Genomic DNA, 22,450 nt, shown 5'->3' on the forward strand with positions numbered 1-22,450 from the left:
GTGCCTCAACATACCTGCTCTCGGAAAAAGCGCTTCCTCTTCCGGGCAGAACCCGTTTCCCAAAATGCGGTCTTCTTTAGGAGTCATATATAAAACTGGTTCACACAAAAGAGCAGCCTCGGAGCTCCCTCTTCATCCTGTCTCCTCCTCATCACTTCCTCCCCCCACCCCATCTCTAGCTTCAGTCCCTGACACATCTCTTTGGAATCTTAAGGTTCCACAGATAATGATTTGCAAACCCTGGCCCGTGTGCTCCCTAAGTGGTCCCAGGCAGCATTCGTATGCTTTGAGTGTTTTAAATCCATAAAAATATACAAAATCACCCATGTACCCATCACCCAGATTCAGTGAATGAGTCACGGCTAATCTTGTTTCTTTGATATCCCCCCCCCACTTCCTCCCTTCCTGTATTACTTCAAAGCAAATCCCAGACACCGTGTCATTTCATTTGTAAATATTTCAGTTTGTGTCTCTAAAAGATGGGGACACACTTTAAATACATAACCACAACGTCATTATCACACTTTTAAATATCTAATCAGAATTCATATTTTCAATTCTTTAATTTTTTTTTAAACTTGTTAGAATCAGGGTCCAAGTGAGATCCACATATTGCAGTTGGTTGATATGTCTCTCAGTCTCTCTTTATCTTGTTCTGTAAATTGTAAGTGATCAGTGAAGCTCAGGGTGGCCAGTTACGGTGGGCTTCTCTGGGGGCAGTGAAGACATTCCCAGGAACCTGGAGGGGAATCTGTTTTGCCATGAGCCCTTTTTAATGCCTGAGGGAAGAGAAGGGAAGGAGTGAAAAGGCTAGGCTGAGGCTCAGTGCTGTGGTTTCCCACCAAGAACCTGTAACTACCTGTTTTGGGGGACCCCACCCATGGCTGGGGTGAGGCCAACCTCAGAATTGAGGGATGCCTCACTAGTTGTGCGAAGGATCCAGAAACGGGTGGGTGCCTACAGAGTGCACTGCCCTGGAGGCAGCCACCTGGGGTCTAATCCACTGGGAAAATTGACCATGAACTGCAGACACTGCATTTGGCATCTGCTGAGATGCAGGACTTTGGCAGAGGCTGGGACAGCTGAGATGAGTGGGAAGCAAGAACAGACAGGCACCTTGAATATTTAACCTGTAGATTTCAGTGTACCAATCCGGAAAATGGAAGCAATAGCACCGTATCGACTAGGCCGGCAGGTTTCTCTGAGAGCCCTCCTAGATCTAAATGGGACTTGATGACTAGGAAAAAAGGAACACACTATACCTATAAAAGCAGTAGAAGTGGGAGGCCTGGGCGCCAGCTTGGGGAAGGGGTGAAGAAGATTCACAGCAGACCCGAGTCCTGGAGTCCTGGCTCTACTGTAAACTACCAGCAGGGCGGCCTTAAGCAGGACGCCCTCCACCAGTTTTGTTACCCCAGTGCCTTCCCTGGGGCCTCCATGTTTTGGACATGATGGAGTTCAGGAAGCGTAGAGTGGGGAACCCAAGGCTTCCTGTGATTTTCACACAGAATCCGATGTCTTGGTTTGGATAGTAGCCCCATGGAGAGCCCGGGTTTCTGCTGTCCATGGTACCGACGTATTGTCTAGGTCACGGGCCCGAACCTCCGCCCTGCTGATACGCTGAGCCAGGTTATTCTCTGCTGTGGGATCTGTGCTGTGCACTGTAGGATGGTTAGTGGCATCCCTGGCCTCTGCCTACTAAACGCCAGTAGCTCTCCTCATGGTGGCAACCAAAATGGTCTCTAGACGTTTTATATCCCCTGGGGGGGCAGAAGCACCCCAGGTTGAGAACCAACCACCTAGGCTAGCGGGATGCTATTTCTCTGTAAAGATGTATGAGGGCGTACCCTTCCTTTTGACTCTACACTTCTGGCTGGCACCTCTGATCTGATTTCACTTCCAGAATGTTCTCAGGGTATCAATACTTCTTACCTTTCAAAAGTTTTCTTAGAAACAAATGTCCTCAGTGGCCCTCTTGGCCACACTGAATAAATGTGAAAATATGGTAATTGTGCTCCGGGTAAGCACACTTGCCCTCCGTTGATACAGTTGCCCTCCGTTGATACAGACTCAGAGTTGAGGAGAGGAGAAGCCGGCAGGTCGCCTGAGGAGCCCTCTGTGGCTGAGTGGCCCACCCTTGCCTGCTGTCATTGTCAAGCTCTGTCCTGTGGCTTGTTTCACCTCTGCTCCTCCCTTGTCCATCCACTAAGAAAAGACAAAAGGAAAGATTGGTCCTAGAACATAATTTTCCTGGAGCCAGGACCTCCTATAGGTGGCATCACAGTTCTCTGGGGGGGTGGGGGGTGGAGGGGCCTAGGCTCAAATCACCTCTCCGTGGTCCACTGGAAAATATCTGGAGCAGCAGCTGGGGACGTCAAGCTTCAGTCCTGCCTGTGCCAAAGCCAGCAGTGTGACCTTGGGCAGGGGATCAACCTCTGAGCTTAGCTTTCTCATCTGTAAAGTGAGGCTATTAATACCTCGTTCACAGGGTTGTCATAAGGATTAAATGAGAAAGTGTTTGTATTTTCTGCCCAGCTGCTTAGGGAGGAAGGCCCTGTTCAGCCATGGGGACTGTGAAGCCCTGCCAGCAGCACCTGTGGGCCCGTCACCAGCCTTTTCAAGGTGCAACAGAGCCTATGAATTGAAGATGAATAAAAGTTGTCATGATGAATTTTTCCAAAACCTTCACATAGACGGTGACTAACCCACTAGGAGCACACCTGCTTGTCACACGCATATAGGTAGCTGTAGGTGAACGTCCAAGTCCTTAGCTTGTGGCGTTTAAAACTTCATTGCCTCAGAGGTGTGTCATGCTATATTTTGGAAGGAAAAATGAAACATTGGTCAGGAAGACACGAATGGAAGCAAATGACGAAAATTAGTATTTTATTTAACAGGAATCACCTCAAACAATAAATTAGGTAGAAAATACACATTTGAATACTTTTAATTGCTGGGCAATAAAATCTGTTTTCTTTAAAATAAATAAAAAGAAAAAAGAAAGAACATGTAAAAGAGCTGGGTGTGGTACCCACTCCATACAAATCCTAATTAGTATTGTTATTATCCATCGTTTTAAATGGGGGAATGAATGATTTCAAGCCCTTTATCCAAGGAGCTCCTCAGCCCGTCTCTGCCCAGGCCCCTGCCACCTCTGCCGAGCCTCACCTAGTCACTGCACCCCCGTCACTCATCCCCGTCAGACAGTCTCCTCTCCTGCGCCATGCTTGTTCCTCTGCCTGTGTCTCCAAGGGGTGGGGGGGCCCTGCCTTGAAGGACTCCCTCTCTCTTCTTCACCCGTTCACATCCACTTCCCTCAATACCCAACTCCCACCACACCTCCTAGTCTAGAACACCTTCCCTCTGACGAAGGGGGTGGCTCAAGACCAGTTTTCTCTCTTCCCCCCAACCCAGCTACCTATAACCCCACAGCCCCAAGCCAAAGTTAAGCACAGTGCTTGGCAGGTCTAGAATGATCATGATGATTTGTAAGATTTAAACATAAAAACCCCTAACACTTTGGTGCCAGGCACTGTGCTGAGTGCTTTACACAATTTTGATTCATTTATTGAGTGCCTGCTGGCCACGTGGGATTGAAGGCGTGCCTCCAACCCCGGCACAACATGACGTCCTTGGTAGAACCTTTTCCAGTGGCCCTAGGCAGCATTAATATCTGTGCCTCCATCCCATGGTCTATTATTAACCCAATTTCAATAGCTTGGAATTGCTTATCAAAGGGGCTATCTCCCCCCCCCTTCCAGTCTGTGAACATCTTGAGAACTTGGGCCCTGTTATTTTCATCTTTATTCGCCTTCCCGTCCAACAGTGACTGGCGCATAGATGCTGCGCATTAAGTGTTTGTTGAGTGAATGCACAGATGGATGCAGCAATGAACACCAACTCCCTTGATGTTCATGCGCTTTTATTAGCCGTTCCCTCCACGAGGCCATTTTCCTGACCTTATACTTCGGAAGCATTCTGGACCAGTGCTATTCCGAGCATGAGCTGTCTGCAAACTATTTTCTACCAGTCCATGACAAGGTTAAGCGCAGAGATTGAGAGTGAGCATTTAGAGATGTAAAAGCACTTTGACAGGGTATGTTTATGTCCCTTAGATCTAACAGTTTTAAAACGTGGGCTTTCATTTTGCATGTCTTTATGTTTCATTTCATTTTTGCTAATAATTAATTCCCACTGTATTTTGCAATAGTATCATTCTGAAACAGATTAAAAATGTTAAAACCATGAACGGGTGCTTTGGCACACATAGGCTAAGAAGTATGGTTCTGGGCTATTGGCCTCACTGAAACACCCAGGGTGAATGCCAAGGGAACCCCACAGGCTGAGCCTTCCCTTGCTGGGCCCCACACTGAATAAATGCAAAAATATGGTAATTGTGCTCGGGGTAAGCACACTTGCCCTCAATTGATACAGACTTATTGTTGAGGAGAGAAGAAGCAGGCAGGTCAGCTGAGGAGCCCTGGGTGGCTGAGGGTCAGCCCTTCACTAATTGTTCTCACGTCTGGAAGGACTTGGAATTGTCTTTTACTGTTTGGATACCTCGTATTTCCTCTTTCTTCCATTTCTGGCGTGTTAAATGAATGAAAGCCTACTGGGCCTGGACAGGAAGAGGATGAGGCCAGGAAGGGGTCAGAAAAGAGTTTGGGAAGGGTCAGGGAGGGAAGAGAATGCCGGAACGGAGCAGCAGTCTGTCCTGAGGAGGGTGTGGAGAGGCTGCCTAAGGAGACCACCCTGAGCTTCAGGCTGGAGCACCTGGGGCTGAGGGGGGTGCGGTGGGGGAGGCATGGACCACCTCTGGCGGTGGCATCAGAGCAGATGAGAGCCGGGCTCTTGAAGGTGGAAGGAAGCAGTTTCAGGACAAATGAAAGGGGATATGGAATCCTTTCACAGAAGGGGTGTTAAAAATGTGGCTCTCGTGAACATCCTGAGGCAGTCAAGGCCAAAACCATAAATAAGTAGATCTTGGAGTGATACAGAAGCCCTCCTCCTCCCACCTAGGGGAGAGGAGGGGCAATGAAATGTGCCCTCCTACATGCCCCTTTAGAAAGAGAATCCCAGGCCAAAAAGACCGGAAGAACAAGACTTGATTACAGCCTGATCGATGTATTAGCATATTTAAAGATCAAGTCAAGGGGAGAACCACAGGGATCAGAAAGGCAACATTTGATGGTGTTTATTAAGCAGAGAGATTCCTGGAATCAGGAAATCTGGAGCTGTCTGGTCCCTGGAGAGTCAGCTCCAAGGTCGGGCAGAGCTGGGGAGTGAGGCCTCTGCAGGGCCTGGGCAAACCTCCTGAGGACCTGCCAGCTCTGATTCCACAAGACCCCACTGCTGTGACCTTCTCATCAAGAATTCTGCTTTCCACAAAGAATTGCCTAGAGAGAGGGACCACACTGCCCACACATTTGAGCATCCGGTCCCCTCAGTGGTGGTGGTAGTGATGGTGGCTAAAGCTAACCTTGAAACTCTTGTTACGTGCCAGGCACCATTCTAAGCCATTTAAAAATAATGATTTACTTGCACCTCCATAAAACCCTATGAGGTGGGTATTCCTACCCCCATTTTATAGATGAGAAAGTAGAGGCACTGTTAAATAATTTCTCAGGTTCATACAGCTTGTAAACAGAAGATCCAAGAGGCTGTCTGACGCCAGAACCTGCACTCCACTAGACTGCCCTGCATTTATTTTTTATTTTTATTTTTATTTATTTTTATTTTTTTGGGGGGGAAGGGGAACAGGACTTTATTGGGGAACAGTGTGTACTTCCAGGCCTGTTTTCCAACTCAACTTGTTGTCCTTTCAATCTTAGTTGTGGAGGGTGCTGTTCAGCTCCAGGTCCAGTTGCCGTTGCTAGTTGCAGGGGCACAGCCCACCATCCCTTGAGGGAGTCGAGGAATCGAACTGGCAACCTTGAGGTTGAGAGCCCTTGCTCCAACCAACTGAGCCATCCAGGAGGCAGCTCAGCTCAAGGTGCCCTGTTCAATCTTAGTTGCAGGGGGCGGAGCCCACCATCCCTTGTGGGACTTGAGGAATTGAACTGGTAACCTTGTGGTTGAGAGCTCAGTGGCCCATGTGGGAATCGAACCAGAAGCCTTTGGAGTTAGGAGCATGGAGCTCCAACCGCCTGAGCCATCGGGCCAGCCCCCCCTGCATTTACTTTTGGTTGAGAACAATAAATTGGTGCAATCTGGGTGGTGCATCCATCTCTTCTGGGAATTGGTTGGGGTAAGTTAGTTCCAAACTCAGCATGACAAGCTCTGGGGCACTAACCAAATGGGGTTTTTCAAGACTCCAGACTGAGTGCTTCATCTAGAAAGTGCCACCCTGTGTGGCTAAGCCACTGTGACCAGCTGGCTGCCTGGGCAATGCCCCTCCCCACCTCAGAGCTTCAAACCCCATCAGGGCCCCCCACTACAGGCACTTTGAGCAGGGATCAGGACGCTAAGGATTAGGCTTACCAGCTATGTGACTTTGAACAGGTCACCACCTGTCTGTGAGTCTCAGTTTCCTCATAAGTAAACTGTTCATGTTGAACCTCTTACAATAACTCCCTTTTAAGAAGAATCAGTTGGACCCATGAACCCGCTGGCTCTTGCCCAATGTGCTGAGAAGTGAATGGGTGGAAGGAAAGAGGGGACTGGGAACAGCGGGGCACAGAATCCAGGGCAGTCAGGTTCAGCGTTTGAGTTCAAAGTCTTCTGACCACCACTCTGGGACTGTGCTCCACCAGAAGTGCTCCACAGGAAAGCTGCGGCTTAGCAGGCCGAGGCTCTTCAGGGAAGAGTGATTTCTCTACCACCCTTTTCAGCTCTGGCGGTTGGAAAGAAGAGGTAGGAGAAGTCAAAAGTTCTGTCCAACTGGAAGGGCTGGAAGAGGGAGGAGTTACTTCCCAGAGCTGGAGGTGCACTGGGGAGCTAGGGAGCTATTCCGGATGAAGACCGGGAGGTTTGGCAGGGCGGCTGACCCTACCCTGACGGCTCGGCCCAAAGGGGGCGCTGTGGCCTCCTCCGCGCGCTGCCCGCTGGATTCCTAGATGCTTTCCCCACTGTAGCGCAATGCGCGCTCGGCTTTCCCCTCCGCGGTGGTCAGATGACGGCTAATCCTGCAAGGCACCCCCGTCTCCCCATCATCTTGGGGTTCCCAGGTTCAGCCCCTTGCCCAAACTGGGCAGGCACTTAGTCTGTAGAATGAATGAATGGATGAAGGAGCGAACGAATGAGTTGAGTGAATGAACGAGAAGGATTCCACCCGCAGAGCTTTCGCGTCTCTGTGAGCACCTGGCGTGTCAGTGCCAAAGGCTCTGGGGGTTCGGCCCAACTCCCCCGCCCTGCTGAAGTGGGAGCCGCAGGAACCTTCTCGTGGCCCGCTTCAGGGCGGGAACGGCCCAAACGCAGTTCCCATTTCTTCACCCGGTTTCCGCCGCGGCTCTGCTCAGTAGGGGCTGCCCTATTCCCCAGCCTCCAACAGTCTTGCTCTCATAGATTCACCTGAGTCCGCCAAGTCTCCCCCAGACTGCCCTGGACTCCCCGGGCCCCGATTTCAAGCCGGGCGAGAGGCCGGAGGCTGCCTCTGCTCCCGTCCCTCGCCCCCCCTCGCTCCCCCCGTCTCCTGCTTCTCCCCCCGGCTGCGGCGGCCGCCACCGCTGCTAGCGCGCGCCCCGCTGACTGCCGCAAACCCTGGAGCTGGGAAAGGGGGTCAGCGCGGCGAGGGTGCGGGAAGCCGGCCGGGGGGAGAGGAGGGGACTGGGAGACAAGGTGGAGGAGGAAGCAGAGGGGCGACGCGCGGAGGAGGGACTGAAGTGGAGGGGAGGGGAGAGAGATTGAGGGGAGGGGACGCCGCGGCGAGGGGGCGGGGAGCCGAGGCGAGTGGCGGCGTGGACCCAGGGGGAGACGGCGGGGGTGAGGCGGCCTCCCGGCGGGCAAGAAGCGGTTGCCAGCGGGGCTGAGTCAGGAAACGGCGGCCGGACTTACCCGGGAAGGGAAGAGCGAGAGCACGCCTGGCGGGGCCGGGCAGCCACAGAGGAGCCCGGCCGCCCATCCCATCCTCCTGAGCCCGCGACCGCCGGCCCGCCCTTTTGGGATGTCCGAGGGACCCAAGCACTCAGGACGGTGACCGAGCGACCCAAGGATGGGACGGCACCCGCAGCTCCGGCTCGTCAAGGTAAGAGCGAGCCGGTAGCTCTCGAGCGCGGGCGCGCTCAGCCCCGGGCCAGCGCGGGACGTGGGTGAGCCGTGTTGCTGGCGGTGCTGGCGGTGGTGGTGGTGTCAGTGGGCAGAGCTGCGCACAGGTCTGGGCGCGGCCGGGGTTTGAGGGGCTGCCCAACTCCCTCTCCCTGGACCTTTGGAGGCGTTGGGTGGGTGGAGGGACAACACAGGTGAAAAAAGAAATCGCGGTGGCGAAGCTGCTGGGATGTTGGCGGAGGAGGGGGTCCGCCCACCCGGGTAACCGGCTCTGTGCAGAGAATCGCTTTAGGCTTTGGGCGTCCAAGCTCCCACCCCTCCCAGGCAGACCCCGGCCCCGGGACAGGGGGCTCTGAAGCTGAGCTCCCTGCCCGTCCCATACCTCTCATCAGCAACCCCTCTCCGCACGCCCCCTCCCTGTTCCTGGGAGCTCCTTCCTGCCCCTTCCCCTGCGCGGAAAGATGCAAGTCCGGGGAGATGAATGTCACCCGCGCCTCGGAGCCCTTGATCAATATCGCAATCTCGGCGGCTGAGACGGTGCATTCGGAGGTGGGTACTGTTCTCGCGCGGCCGCCCGCCCGCCCGCGGGAGCGCAGCGCTCGCTCTCCGAGTCTTTGCACCGGGCGCTGCGCAGTGGGCCGTGAAGGCTCGCGCCTGCCTGGGGTCTGGCAACGCGATTCTGGCGCCCGGAGTTTCGGAAAGTCGCCAGACCTCACGTCCAGCGTCTGCCCGCTGAAGTTCGGGGGCGGCAGGGGGCTGCCCGCGGCGGTGTGGGTCCGGGAAGGGCTGGGGATAGACAGTCCGGCCCGCGGCCACCTAGTGACAGCCTCCACTCCCCAGCGCCCAGCGCTTCCCAAAGCGGTTCGGCTTGCAGGGTGAGGGCACGTAAGCAGCAGACGGAGGGAGAAGGCGGGTGGGCCTACGCGCCGCCGCGGGGGAGCCCGGCCAGGCTCTGGCCAGAGGATCCGGACTCGGCCGGGTTGATATGGACGGCTTGAGTCACAGACGCAGACACCAGCGTGACGGGGTTCAGTGCGTTTAAAAGCGATTTCATTCAGAAGAATTGAGTGGACTGTGGGGAAGGGTGCGGGTTGACTTTTCATTTTCCCATCAGTTATTAAACCAACTGTACGCATACCAACTCACAAAGTGGTTTGAGGTAAACCACCGAGGTTTTAAAACGCAGCTGTTCTCAGTTCATCAGTTGAGAGGTTACCAGTTACCGAGGCTTCTCCGTGTTCTCCCCCCGTGTCCCAGATATTTATAAGTTGTTTTGTGGGTTTTGTTTTTAATGACTGAGGGTTGGTCCGATTGAACCCACATCCCCTTCGCCACCCATTAACTGAGTACTGGGGGTGAACCTAGAGATTATTTTCTGGGTGATCAAGGAGATCTGGAGAGGGAGGTACGAAGAAAAATATCCAGAGAGGATGAATAGATGGCACTGAATGGGAATTTTTTCCAAAAGATTGGTGTGGACTCCCGGCCTTGGTCGAAATTCACAAATCAGTTAGACCGAATTCAGTGTCTTAAATGGATTCAAAGGATTGAACTGTAGACAGATTTTGTTTGTTTGTTTCTTTTTAAGTTTACTTGGTAATAAGTAAATGTTCTTTCTTTTTGGCCTTTCTGAGAATCGTGTGCAAATCACTGCCTAAAATTATCATGTTTTCCTAAAAGAAAAAAATATTTTTTCTGTTGTTGTTGTGTGTGTGTTTTTCCTACTAGATGATGAGGTATGTACCCTTTATGTCTGATCTAATGAACTCAGTAAGTGCTCAGTAAATACCGAACTGAGTGAGAGGCAGTGAGTGAATGGACAGCTAATGCTGGTTTCAGTTAAATAATTCTTTTTTTTCTTTATGCACAACTTGCTGGGTGTTGTTCTACCTGCTTTGCAAATATTACATCATTTAGTCCTCATAACAGCCCTAGGAAGTAGGAATTATTACTGAGGCACAGAGAGGCTAAGTAACTTGTTCAAGGTCACACAGCCAGTAAGTGATGGAGCCAGAATTCAAACCCAGGCACTGTGGCTCTAAGGCTTTGTTTTGTTAGCGTTTACCAGAAAACATTCTAAGCCATTTAACTCTCATCCTAGACCTCTGCCAGATGAGAGTTCAGGTAGTTTTGTCAGTATAAAATTACGAATCTAGGGGAGTTAATCCAAAACCCAGCTCTGTCCCCAGCAAGTCGGCCAGTGTTGGGCAAGAATCCACTCTGCAGCCCTTATTGTGGGCCTTGTACTGCAGAGATTACAGAGAACTGGGGCAGAGTAGGGGTGGGGTGGGGTGGGGAGAGTATGTGGGGAAAATGTGTGTGAGTGTGCATGAGAGAGAAATGTGTGTGCGTGCATGAGAGGGTGGTTGTGTGTGTGAATGCGGGAGAGATGTGTGTGTGCGTGTTTGTGGATGCGAAGGAGGAGATAAGTGAAATATTGCCTCTACACCCAAGGGAGCGGGGTTCCAGCGCATCTGGGTCAACCTACCCACTAGCCACAACTCCCTGAAGGAAGACCCGAGTGTAACTCAACACCGTGGGTTCCGGTGAGTGTGAAGGGTGGAGAAGGCAAGGCCTGGGTGGGTTATTAAAGGAGAGTGAGTTCTGAAGAAGGAGCTGGTTTTCTTGCTGTTATTATTATAAAAGTAATCTAGCCACGTTACACAAAGTTTGGAAACCAGAGGGGAAAATTATTACAGGCTCACCTCCTAACACACCTACTGTTACCATTTTTAAAATAATCCCTCTAGGCCCTTTTTCAAGTGCAGGTTTGGGTAGAGCTGTGACCATTGGGCAGCTCTATTCCACTGACTGTGTCATAGCCCAAGTTTCTTCCATGTTATTCCCAAGCCTCCAGAGGGAGATTGTCAGCATCTGCCTATTCCCTATCAATGAGTGTTCTTTGCATCCCTATGTTGCTGCACATTTGGGCCATTTCCTAATTGTTTCTTTGACAAATAATATGGAGCTAGGTTTTTGAGGGGAACACTGGCAAGAGGGATAACGAGGGGGAAAAAGTGAGCCCAGGATGGGGCCATGGGTTTTGGGGACAACGGGCCTGGCCACCGTCAGGAGCGAAGTAGGAGCGGGGGCTGACAGCCAGGCTCAGTAATTCAGATTAGTTATGACCAGCCCTGGGAAGGGCATGACTTGCATCGGTCCAGTTCTCAAGGAAAGAATAGATTTATGGAAAAGCAGGACACTGAGCCAGGGCCAGTGAGCATGAGCTCAAGTGCAAAATCCATTTCTCACCCTCTCTAACATTTGGCTCCTTGGAGAGCATCAACAGCCAACGGGAATTCAGCTGCACAGAAGAAGGAGTCTACGGGGTCCAAGGTGCCCCTTGGCAGCACCCCAAGGGCCTATGATGTTTGCCAAGCCCACGGGCCAGAGCCCTGGCCATTATATGGGGTAGAAGGTAGAGGTTAGGTCCAGGGCTGATCATTGCAGCAGCAATTGGGGTGGAAAGACCATCAGCCTGAGAGATGACAAATTTGACTTTGCCTCCAATCAGCTGTGTGACTTCAGGCAGATCCCTCTCTGAGCTAGTTTTGTCTGCAAACAGGGAATTGGACTAGATTCCGTATTACTGTTCGTGTCTCTATGAAAAGTGTTTCCAACCACTTCCTAGGGCCATGACCTCACACAGGAAGAGCAATTCCCAGCTCTGTCCTTTCCCAGCTGTGGGACATTGGAACTTGGTACTTGGACTTAAGTACCCTCTCTGAGCTTCAGTGTCCCCAGCTGTGAAATGGGGGCAATACCTAACTCATAAGGTTGAGGTAAGGATGAAACAAATTAATACGTGGAAAATGCCAGGAACAGCACCTGGCACAAAGTTTGCTTTCAGAAAAAGTTGCAAGGTGGCTGCTCTTCAGAAGAAATGCGATAGTGCAGGAAAAGCAACTAGCAGCTCTTGGACTCTCAATATATAGCATTTTCACATCTTTTACTCTTCACAGCACTGGGCCTACTAATCACTACACATAGTAGGCATTTCACAAGTGTTTCTTGACTGGATGGATGGTGTTATTGTTGCTTCTTCCAGTTTAGTGCTGTACAATCGGAGCAGCCTTATGGCTGCCCACGAGATGCAGATGTCATGTCAAACAGACCAGGCTGAGAGCTGCCAAAAGAACCCTAGCAGAAATGCCATCTCTGAGGCAGGAGAGAATGGAACTGCCCCTTAAATTAAGTCCATGCAGTTCTTAAAAACAATAAGAAAGCCAAGACACAGCCCAGAGCCTTGGCTGGTGAAACTCCAGCCCCTTTGTCTAGAGGAGAGCAGGTTGGTGGCCGGTGACCTGGGGCCTTTCTTGTTTCCTCCTCCGTGAAAACAGAGGGGATGATCTCTCGCATCTCTGACTGCCCTAACCGCTCACTGCATCATCAAAAGGAAGTGTAAGACCATTTTGGAACTAAGGCCAACTCGCGATTTTAGCTGGTGTTATATTCAAAGAATGATTTGTTAGTGACAAATGATTCCTGTATACTTAACTTCTGGGGGCAGCGGGGTGGGGGGTGGGGGGTGAGGGAGGGTGAGCTGTCAGCAGAGTGTCTTGGACGTAACACCATCGAGTCCTTTTTAAATGCTAGTCTTCACACTTGTTGCTCTTGGCCAGCCATCTCTCTCTCCACTCAGCGCTCTGGGCAAGTGAGGTTCTCGCTCTGAACCTCAGTTTCTTCATTTGTAAAAAAGGGGGAAATAGTACCTACTTGATGGGATAATCATAAGGACGTCATGAGATGTCAGGCGTGAAATTAAGTACAATCACACAGTGTCTGGCACATAGTAACTGCTTAATAAATATCAGCTATAGCAGTCACTTAATAGATCTTACCAAATTTTAGCAATCCAAGGAAAACCATCCAAAAGAAGAGTGGTGAGGGGATGGGAGGTGGAGAGAGGAGTACTTGGGAGTGTAGAATCTCCTCCTGCCCCCCCCCACCCCTCACCTCCTGTCCTTTCGATAGTCCCTGGGAAGAAAGGATGGGGCCACGTGCTGTCAGCGGAGTTCAAAGGTCAAAGGACAGACGTGCCTGCAATTGGCCTTCTGAGCACCTCTGACAAGTGAGAATATTTGACAATAACAGTAGAGACATGTAAGGAGGAAAATACAAAATAATTAATTCACTGAAGCAACCAATTATGTTGAAAACAACTAGCTGGATTATATTAAGCAACAGATCATTAACCATTTCGTTGCAGTCAGTGGTGTCTGCTTCAATAAAATTGAGAGGCCGGAAAGCTAAAGGGGCGGGAGGGAGGCAGACTTGGGGAATATGGACACATACTTCCTCTCCTGCGAAGTGGACATGTTGACATTCAGTCCTGGGAGATGGTTCCATGACACAGAACCTCCACCTCAAATGCTTTAGCCAAATGCTCTCTTTGGCAACTGTCCACCCAGCAGCCATGAACCCCTTTCTGGGACAGATAAAGACGATTGCAGGTGCTCTTTCTGCCTTATAAACACAGGCAATTTCACCATCCCACCTCTGGCCCAGCTGGGCCCCAGGGAGCAGCCGCAGTGAGGTACTTAGAGAGGTGAGGTTTGTGGGGTACACATCTGCACCCCTTCACCTGTCAATTGGTCCCAACCTCCAGCCAGTCTGGCTATGAGCCAGGGCGCCTAGGTCAGAGCCTGGGACAGAAACTGGCCAGACTGGTCTAGCTGCTTCCAAGGCTGCAGAATGAGGAGGGTGGGGGTTGCTCCATGCTGACCAACTATACTTTGGAGTCCACTCATGGTGAGGCACCGTGGGACACATTTGAACCTTTAAGCTTTGGGAGGGTTGGGACAAGGTATTGCTCAGTAACCCTGGCAGGTACTTGGAGCTGAAGAGCTGGAAGGCAGCCTGTCTGGGGTGACAGGCTGGGAGGAGAGATGGCTCTGACATTTCCATGTACGGCAGGGATTTCTCCTCCTTTGATCCATGTTTCCCCAGCCTCTTGGCAGGGGTGGGTTCCAGAGGTACCAGCTGTTCCTGGAGGAGCAGTAGCCCAACTACTGTGGAGATAGAGCTGGGCGGAGAGAGGGAGGGAGGCCTGGAGATGAGGGGCTGGATGTGCAGGCTGGAGAGGAAGCCATGTCGAGGAGGGTGTTGGCTACCGTGGGGAAGGGTTGAGGGAAAGCCCCAGGCTGCAAGGCGCAGTGTCACAGGGCCCCGGCACTGCCCCCGCCCCACTGTCAGTGTCCATGGGCCTGCAGGGTGGACGGTTCTAGTATTACATAAGGTGTGGGCATGCAGGCGACAGATAGTGAGAGAGAGGCAGACACAGAGAGAAACTAAAGGTGATGCAGAGATGGAGACCACTGGCTAAAGTTGGCATAAGAGAGAGTGATCAGGCCAGGAAGTTCTGGAAGAAAGAGAAGAGAGGGAAAGACGGAGGAATGGAGGGAGGGAGAGAGAGAGAGATGGTTGGGGGTAGAGGGAGATGATAGCAAGAAAAAAGACCCGTGTGCCTTTTGGTTCATTCTTGCTTTGAACTTTCTCTCTGGCACCCAGGAGAAGGTGTGCCCCTGGTTCTGAAGCCAGAAATGGCATTTCCTGGAAAGCCCTTTCTCCATTTCTGACTAGAATCACTGCTCCCATCCTTAACCTGCTGCCTGGAGCCTTCCTTGGCTGTCAGAAGAGCTGTGGAGAATGCCGTGCTCTGAGGCACTGATGCGTGTCTGCAGGAAGGAGCCCCTCCCCCATCCCACACCCTCCCACTGCCTCCAGGCCTGGTGCCCCCCCACTGAGTCCAGAAGGAACAGAGCCTGTTGCCAGTGTGGTCCTAACTGTCCGCCCCACCCCCACCGCCCACTGTGCAGTCTGTCTCTTCCTTACATATATTGCAGGCACCCCCCTTGTCCTGCAAACAGTCAAACCGGGGAGGCAGGGCTGGAGGATTGAGGAGCAGATGGGCACCCAGGGGCCATGGGGTCAGCAGTGGGGGCAGTGCAGGCTGGACAGCCTCCATGGCCACCCTCCGGCCACACGTGCCCTGCTGGGAGGCCTGCGTCCTAGGCTTGGTCTGAGCCCCTGCGTTTCCTCTTCCTCCTGCTCTTTCCCTCCACTTCGCCCAGCGCCTCTCAGCCAGATGTGCCATTTACTGAGCTGCCTCCGCCCCAGGGCCCACATTCGTGTCCCCACTGAGCCCTCCTGCCCCACTCTAGACGTGAAAGAAGCAGACACTCCCTGAAGCTCTGCCTCAGTCGCACCATCCTCCTTCCTCCCCCTCCACAGAATCTTCATTTCTGCCAGGCCTGCCTTGGACGGGGCTCTTCCTCCTTCTGAGGCTCTGCCACCCGTTCTCACTGTGCCAGCACTGTCTGTCTTGTCCACCAAAGCCTTCCTGATCCATCCGTCTCCCCTCCTCCAGAACGAACGCCCTCTTGTCTGAGGCCCCCTCTCACTGGTGGTGTCTTTGTTTTCTTGGCATCTCCTCCCCCTCAATCAAGCCTCCAGCTCCAGCTAGCACCTGGGCTCTCAAACAACAGGGGTCCTTCAGCTCTTTGGTGTGTCCCCCCACAAGACCCTCAAACCATTTGCTAGCCACACCCCACACGGACCCCTGGTCACTCACATCCACCCTGAGCCCTTGTTCCCAATATAGATTCTGAGCTCCACCTGGGCCAGGAGGATTTCCTTAAAAATACAAAAATAAGAAAGACGATGTCCCCAGCACCCAACTCCAGTACGCCACGCACATAGGGGCACAATAGATGCTGAATTCAGTGGAGGCCATCTCTCTGCTCCTGCTCCCTGCTGAACGGCTGTCTATGTGCGTGGAGGTGCTATGGCGACAGAAGACACGGAAATGACAAGCTAGACAGATAGATTCCTCTGTCTCCGCGTGTGGATTTATGACTCAATGGCTTATCCAGTGCTATGCTGTCGGTGCCGCTTAGTAACATTTTGTAATTGCAGTCCTGCCCATGTTCCCCCGACCCTGTCCCTATCGCACTGGGGGCCTTTGTCTGCATGTACAAGCAAGGGCAGCATTTTGCTTCATTAGGGGTTGGGGGGCAGGGGGACTGGTGAGAGATGTCGCCAGAGGGAGGTTTGGAGCTGGACTGAGAACAAAGTGCAAGAAGCTTCTCAGAACCTGGCTCTTCAGAGAGCAAGTCCAGGGCACATTGGTCCCCACGCAGGAGCTGGGGAGGGAGCTTGGTGGCAGCCTGGGGTTCCTGTTACTGCCCTGGTTCTGCTGGTTATGGGGCGGGAGTAGCCAGGTAAGGCAGAGGTGCCAGAAAACTCTAGTAGAAGGGAATGGGCCCATTTCTGGCTGACCCCATGGGATCCTGCTCTCAATCCACATCCCTATGGGTGGGGCAGCCTGTGATGTCTTTCCAGATTGCTGCCCTTGATGGCCTCACTCACCCTGCACACTCTTGACAGGCTGTGAAATGCAGGGCCTATGCAGTGGCAGAGTGAGTTTGCACCCCTGGGAAGCAGAACACCCCTGAGAAAGGAGCTCTGTCTCTAAAGCTGAAGAAGCAGGATTGGGGTTGGAGCTGGCTCTGCCACTTCCTGGCTGGGTGACCTTGGACAAGTCACACAACCTCTCTGGGCTTGGTCCCTCTCTGGACCATGATGGAGAATAAAGGAGGAAATGCCTATGTGTTGAGGGGCCTATCTCCATGGGAGCTCAGTGAGTGGGACCTGGTGCTGTCACTGGTGCGCTCCCTTCCCTAGCCTTCACTCAAGACCCTCCTCCTCCATGGGGCCTTCCCGGATGAGCCAGCCGTAGAGCTCTCTCTTCCAGCTAAAGCAGGGCTCCTCAAACCAGTTGTAGGGAGGGACCACATGGAATCGTCCAATCTGTGGCAGACTGGCATGTGGCCCTACTGAACATGATGACTGTGCAGCCTGTACCACGTGACTCACCTGGATAGGTGGCAATATCTGAATTGGTCTAGACCCTGTACAATAAGATGAGTCTATTAACAACATGCGTGGATGTCATGGCAAGGAGAAATTCATATCTAAGTTTCCAAATGCTTCCTCTCAGTAACAAACAGTTTGCAGCCTGCACCAGTGCCTTTGAGTAGTGTTGATCTAAAGCCCTCTTTGGGGCCAGAATTCATGACCTGGATTCCTGGTTCACTTGCCCACGAGGTCTGGCTGCCATCCATGCTAACATGCTAGCACAGCGCCTCCTGCCGTGAGGACTCAGGGATGGAGCCACTCAGACAGCAACCTCTGGTTTACTCGGAGCTCTTCCCCCTGGCAGTTCTGGGTGGGCCCCTTCCCCCTTCCTAGTTCTCGCTCATCAACCTGCACCTTGTCCCTGAGGTCGGTGGAAGACTCATGACACTCAGTGGTCCCAGGGCTCTGGTGAGACAGGGTAAGCCCTTCTGTGATGGGCTCACACGCAAAGCTCATAGGACTCAGCCCCACACTGGTTCGAGCCCTTGTCCTGGGCCCCCCCAACATAAGGGACCCCGACTTCTCCAGGGCTCCCAGACCAGCTCGGCCTCCCGCCTCTGAAGTGCTGACCCTGGGGACAGGCTGGCTGAGCCCAGCTTGCTGGCTCTGGGGAAGTGCATGCCCCCCAACCCCTCCATTCTCACCCTCCCCTCCAGTCCAGAAGATAGGTGAATGGCTCGTCCAAGGCCACACAGGACTTTGCTAGACAGAGTGAGATCCAGGGCCTCTTCCTGTCTTGAAGGCCCCTCTCTCTTGTTCTCCCATTCTTTTCAGGGTTCTCCTCTCATCACCATCTTCCTTCCCCGTCTCCAACTCCCCCGATGGGCAGGCCGTGGGGAAGGAGTTGCTGGGAAGTTGTTGCAAAACCCTCCAGCCCAGGGTCTCCCAATTTCAGCACAAGTGACATTTGAAGCTGGGTAATTCTTTGCTGCGGGGGACTGTCCTGTGCATTCGAGGGTGCTGAATCCCTGGCCCCCATCCACGAAATACCACTAGCACTCCCCCAGTGGTGGCAACCAACAATGTTTGCAGACATTGCCCTATGTCTGATGGGGGACAAAATTGCCCTCAGTGGAGAACCACTGGGCTAGTTCAGTTACCCTCAATTCTTCAGAATCATCTGGAGAGCATTAAAAAATAGAGCCCTGAGTTTCCCCTCAGGCCTACTGAACCTGAATCTCTGGATTGAAGCCTGAGAAACAGAATTTTCTATCTCCCAGATGAAATTGGAAATTTCCAGACAGCGCTTTCTATCTGGGAGATAGAAAATACTGTTTAAATTCTTTTAAAACGCAGCTTCTTAAAGCACATCCCATTTCTGTCCACTCCGAAATGCCCTTCACTTTACACTTGTCACAGAGCGGGCTGAGGTGAGAGCACAGCTGATAGTGGCACCTGCTAGCTGGCATCTCCAGCGCCTGTCCCGACACCTTGGCTCTGTCTCCCAGGGTAACAGAGGCCCTCCCTCAGGGACAATTCCCCAGTGTCTGGGAGCCACTCCCGGGTCCTGGCTGAGCAACTAACTCCCTGGGGCCGGTGGCAAGAACCGAGCTCAACCCTTCCTGAGTCCCGCACTGACAGAGTCCTACAGTGTCTACCCCCTAATTCCCACTGTCAGCTCTTGGGGAACCAGGCTGTGGCCAGGAGCTAGAGATCAAGAGGCAAAAGAAACCTGTACCTCCTCTTTTGGAGGATCCATGCTGGGGGTGGGAGGAGGAAGGGAGGCAGGACAGGCAAGGGAGCAGGCTGTCCCGCCAGGGACGCTGTTAGGCCCTGCCGGAGGACTGGGTCGCAGGAGACCGAAACGGGGCTCTTAGAAGTTATTTGGCGTGGTTGAGCAGCGGGAGGTCAGGTTAGAAAAGACCATAACCTCTCCGAGTAAGAGGGGTCTGGAGTTTTATAGTGGGAGGTAAGCAAGGCAGTTCCTCGTCAGTGCATCACAAGCAAGCAGGGGGCAGGACAAGATGGCTTCTAAATAAGATGGTTTCTGTTCAGCACATTCCAGGCGGTTTCTCTGGGCCTAAGGCGGTCTCTGCTCCTGGCCTAACAGTCTCAAGTTTCATCTTTTCTAACCAGGGTGTAAATCTCTTGGGCCTGTAGTGGAATTTTCTACTGAGTTCGGCTTTGTCCATTGGGGTGGGGGAAGGTGCAGGTAAGCTGGTTAATATAACCTTTGCATATGTTATATAGATTTAAGTTGGTGCCAGGAGTGGATCCCATACAGATGCAAAACCTCTCCCAAGTCTCAGGGCCAGCACTGGGCGGAAGTAAACAGAAACATTGAAACTGGTCTGCCTAGTGAATGTATAGAATCATTAAGAGGCAACGAAAGAAAAGAAAGCTTTCAAAAAGTCCCAAGCTAAATTACACTTGTTAAATTAAATTATACCGGAGATCCAAATCTTAAAATAGAAGATTTAGTGCCACCATTACAGTCCCCTGTCTTAACGGACACAATCCCAGGACTGGAATATTTGCAGCGGGGAGGTAGCACGGCTCCAATGTCTTGGCGTTGAGAAGGATTAAATGAGAAAAAGCACAGGGTCTGACACAGTGGCAAGCCTTCAGTAAAAGCTGGAATTCATAGAAAGGAAGGGAGGGAGGGAAAAAAAGGGGGGAGAGAGGGAAGAAAAAGAAAAGAGTAAAATAGAGTCTGAGGAAGACTGAGAGAGGTGGAAAAATTAAGACCAGGAGAGAGATGAAGGTAGGTAGGAGAGAGGCAGGGAGACCAAGAAGGCACGAGATGTGAGAAAATATTAATGAGTGAATCCGAGAGTTGGTCCTACCGAGAGGAGGAGAGAACGAATTAGTGGGAACCTGGACAGGGATGGGAGGTCAGCAGGGCTCCAGGGCACTGCCCACCACCCCCTTCCCCGTGCCCAGCAAATCTGCATCATGGACAGTGATGTACGTTCCACTTTCGACAGTGGCCGCCGGCTCCAGGGAACAGAGTAGTGGTGAAAAGTGGGAGGGTGTGCCCTGAGTGGGCAGGGGACCAGTCATGGAGCACATCTGGAGAGTAAGGCCAAGTCAGGAAGGAAGCAACTTGTACATAGTAGCAATCACTACCATTTAACTGCTTACCCCATTTTGGGCCTATGCTGTTTTTAACTGCATCACATTGTTGAATCTCTCAAGAGCTTTAGGGTATAAATACTTCATTCCTTATTAGTCCCTTTTACAGGTGAATAGACTGAGGCTCAGAGAGGTTAAGTGATTTGTTCAAGGTCACACAAAGAGGAAGGGGCAAAGAAAAGATTCCAGTGTGGGTCTCTCTGGCCCCAAAGTTAGAAGCCTGAATTTCTACCTTCCTGTCAGTCCTTGAGTCAGCGCATATTCAGACCTGGAAAGGAGTGTAGAGAACACACTGCCCTCCTCGTTTTACAGATGGAGAAACTGAAGCAATGAGAGGGGATGGGGGTGACTTGTCCATGGTCACAGAGCAAGTTTGTCAGAGTCAGAACAGGATCTCAGCCATGTACTTACCCCCCCAAAACACTTCTTCCTTCAGCATCGCCTCTTGGGGTCCAAGATTGGGACCCCTATAGAAAGCAAGGACCAAGCGTAAGAGAGCCCTCCTGGGAGTTCTGGACAAGATGGCAGAGTAGAATGAGAATCCTCAGTGTGTAAGAAAGGAGATACAGTGGTGATATGGGAGCGGTGAAGTAAAAGCCCTATACTACTAGATCTGAATTGTATCAGCATAAACTCATAAGACATTTATATGTAATGGGTGTATGTTATTCTATATACAAAATGTAAATATATATATCATTATTCTATATCTGTCTACTGAAAAAGGCTAGAAACAATGGTCAATTCAATAGCAAAGAATATGCCTAGCATATGATGGTTTTGAAATATTTTTGCCAACTAAAAGAAATGAGAGAATCTTGTCATATAAAATAGCAAGGAACATATCCCCCCAAAAAATTAATTAATAATCATAATAACCCACTTAGAATCTTGTGAAAAGGAATTAGAAACCAACCTGAAGTGGCTTCCTTTGGCCAAAGATGGGGCAATTTGAGTTTCAATAAGAAGAATAATTACAATGGATCATGGATTGAAACCTATTAGACATGTTAAAATCTATGAGTTTATAATGATATTTAAAGAACTGATCATCTATGGAGTATGTTAAGGAAACAATTATCTTGAAAACTGATAAAGGGGAAAAAAATCAAGAAAGAAAGAGAGAGAGAGAGAGAGAGAGAGAGAGAGAGAGAGAGAGAGAGACAGCGTTCCTGATGGCCAGGAGGAAGAGAGACTCAGGAAAATGGGGAATAGGAAGTGAGCCCGTCAAAATGTCCTGGTGGGACCCCCCCCCCTTGGTTAAAAGGGGCAGAAAGTGAAAACCCATCTGTTCATTCAATTGGTCAGTCAGTCATTTATTCATACAACAAACAAGTACTGGGGTCTACTCTATGCCAGGCACCACTGAGGGTACAGATAGCCAAACACAGACCCTGCCCTCAGGGAGCTTATAACCCAACCGTACAGTATATCTGGGACCCTTGGAGGGTCTCACTGTGAACTGGGGTCTCACAGGTCCTTGCTGTCCCTTGAGTGGGTGAAGCAGGCAGCCCTTTGCTTTCATCTCTACTGGGTGGCCTCTTTAGGGGAGCAAAGGAATGAGGTAGCAGGGAGAGGGCCAGGGGGAGGGACAGGGTACATCCTGAGCCCAGGGCCCCATGGAGAAGTCATGAAGGTGGGAAACACCCAGGCATGCCCCACTCCCTGAGGGAAGTTTTCTTTCTCATTTTTCCTCTCTGCAAAACAGCAATTTAAGTTCATTAAATGTAACAATAAATTATTTCTCATCTGCCTAGAATAATCTTGCACTGCACACCCACTTGGGGGAAAGCACAAGCTCTTTGTCTTGAGGTGGGGACAGGCTCTGTCTGTCATAGAAAGAGGCTGAGAGGGGAGGAGATGGCGGGGCAGGATGAGGGGAAGAGGGTGGTCAGGGGGCCAAAGTCCTGGATGGTCAAAAAGGCTAAGAAAGGGCATCTGGCATGGCTGCCCTTCGTCCCCAGTCTAGTTTTTCCATGGCTAGTGAAAAGGCACCAGCCTGAGGGTCCCAGCTCTGCTGGTGCACAGCCTGCAATTCTAGCCCCACTGACCCCTCCACTTGGCACTTCTGTGTGGGGCAGAAACTACACAGTTGCATGTGGGCCCTGCCTCTCTCCATATCATCGCCTGTAGCTACAGTTATATCCCCTGTAGGCACAGATAGGTTTCAAAGAATTGATTACACATGTGTTTTATTTCTGCAAACCGTATCCTGGTTTTTACACGCAACAGGGAGCCAGGTTTTTAAAGAAAT

General features: G+C 51.6%; 1 protein-coding gene and 1 long non-coding RNA gene across 4 annotated transcripts in view; one reads left to right on the plus strand and one right to left on the minus strand.

Annotated features, from left to right (window-relative positions):
- Nucleotides 1-598: 598 nt before the first annotated feature.
- Nucleotides 599-8,108, minus strand: LOC117013785 (uncharacterized). Its single transcript, XR_004421376.1, has 3 exons — nt 7,993-8,108; nt 1,933-2,205; nt 599-779 (listed from the first exon to the last, which is right to left on the minus strand). It is a non-coding gene; the product is annotated as an uncharacterized LOC117013785 (long non-coding RNA).
- The window catches only part of CRHR1 (corticotropin releasing hormone receptor 1), a 48,304-nt gene continuing 33,717 nt past the window's right edge, over nt 7,864-22,450 (plus strand). Inside the window, exon 1 of one of the 3 annotated variants that reach the window (XM_033091243.1) lies at nt 7,864-8,182. In XM_033091243.1, coding sequence (XP_032947134.1) covers nt 8,150-8,182 — 33 coding nt within the window. In that variant the 5' untranslated portion in view covers nt 7,864-8,149. Of the gene's footprint in view, nt 8,183-8,210; nt 8,752-20,797; nt 20,817-22,450 lie in introns of those variants that run through there. The other 2 variants (XM_033091242.1, XM_033091244.1) reach the window with 2 other exon arrangements.

This window comes from Rhinolophus ferrumequinum, chromosome 21, assembly GCF_004115265.2.
Source record: "Rhinolophus ferrumequinum isolate MPI-CBG mRhiFer1 chromosome 21, mRhiFer1_v1.p, whole genome shotgun sequence".
Taxonomy (NCBI): domain Eukaryota; kingdom Metazoa; phylum Chordata; class Mammalia; order Chiroptera; family Rhinolophidae; genus Rhinolophus; species Rhinolophus ferrumequinum.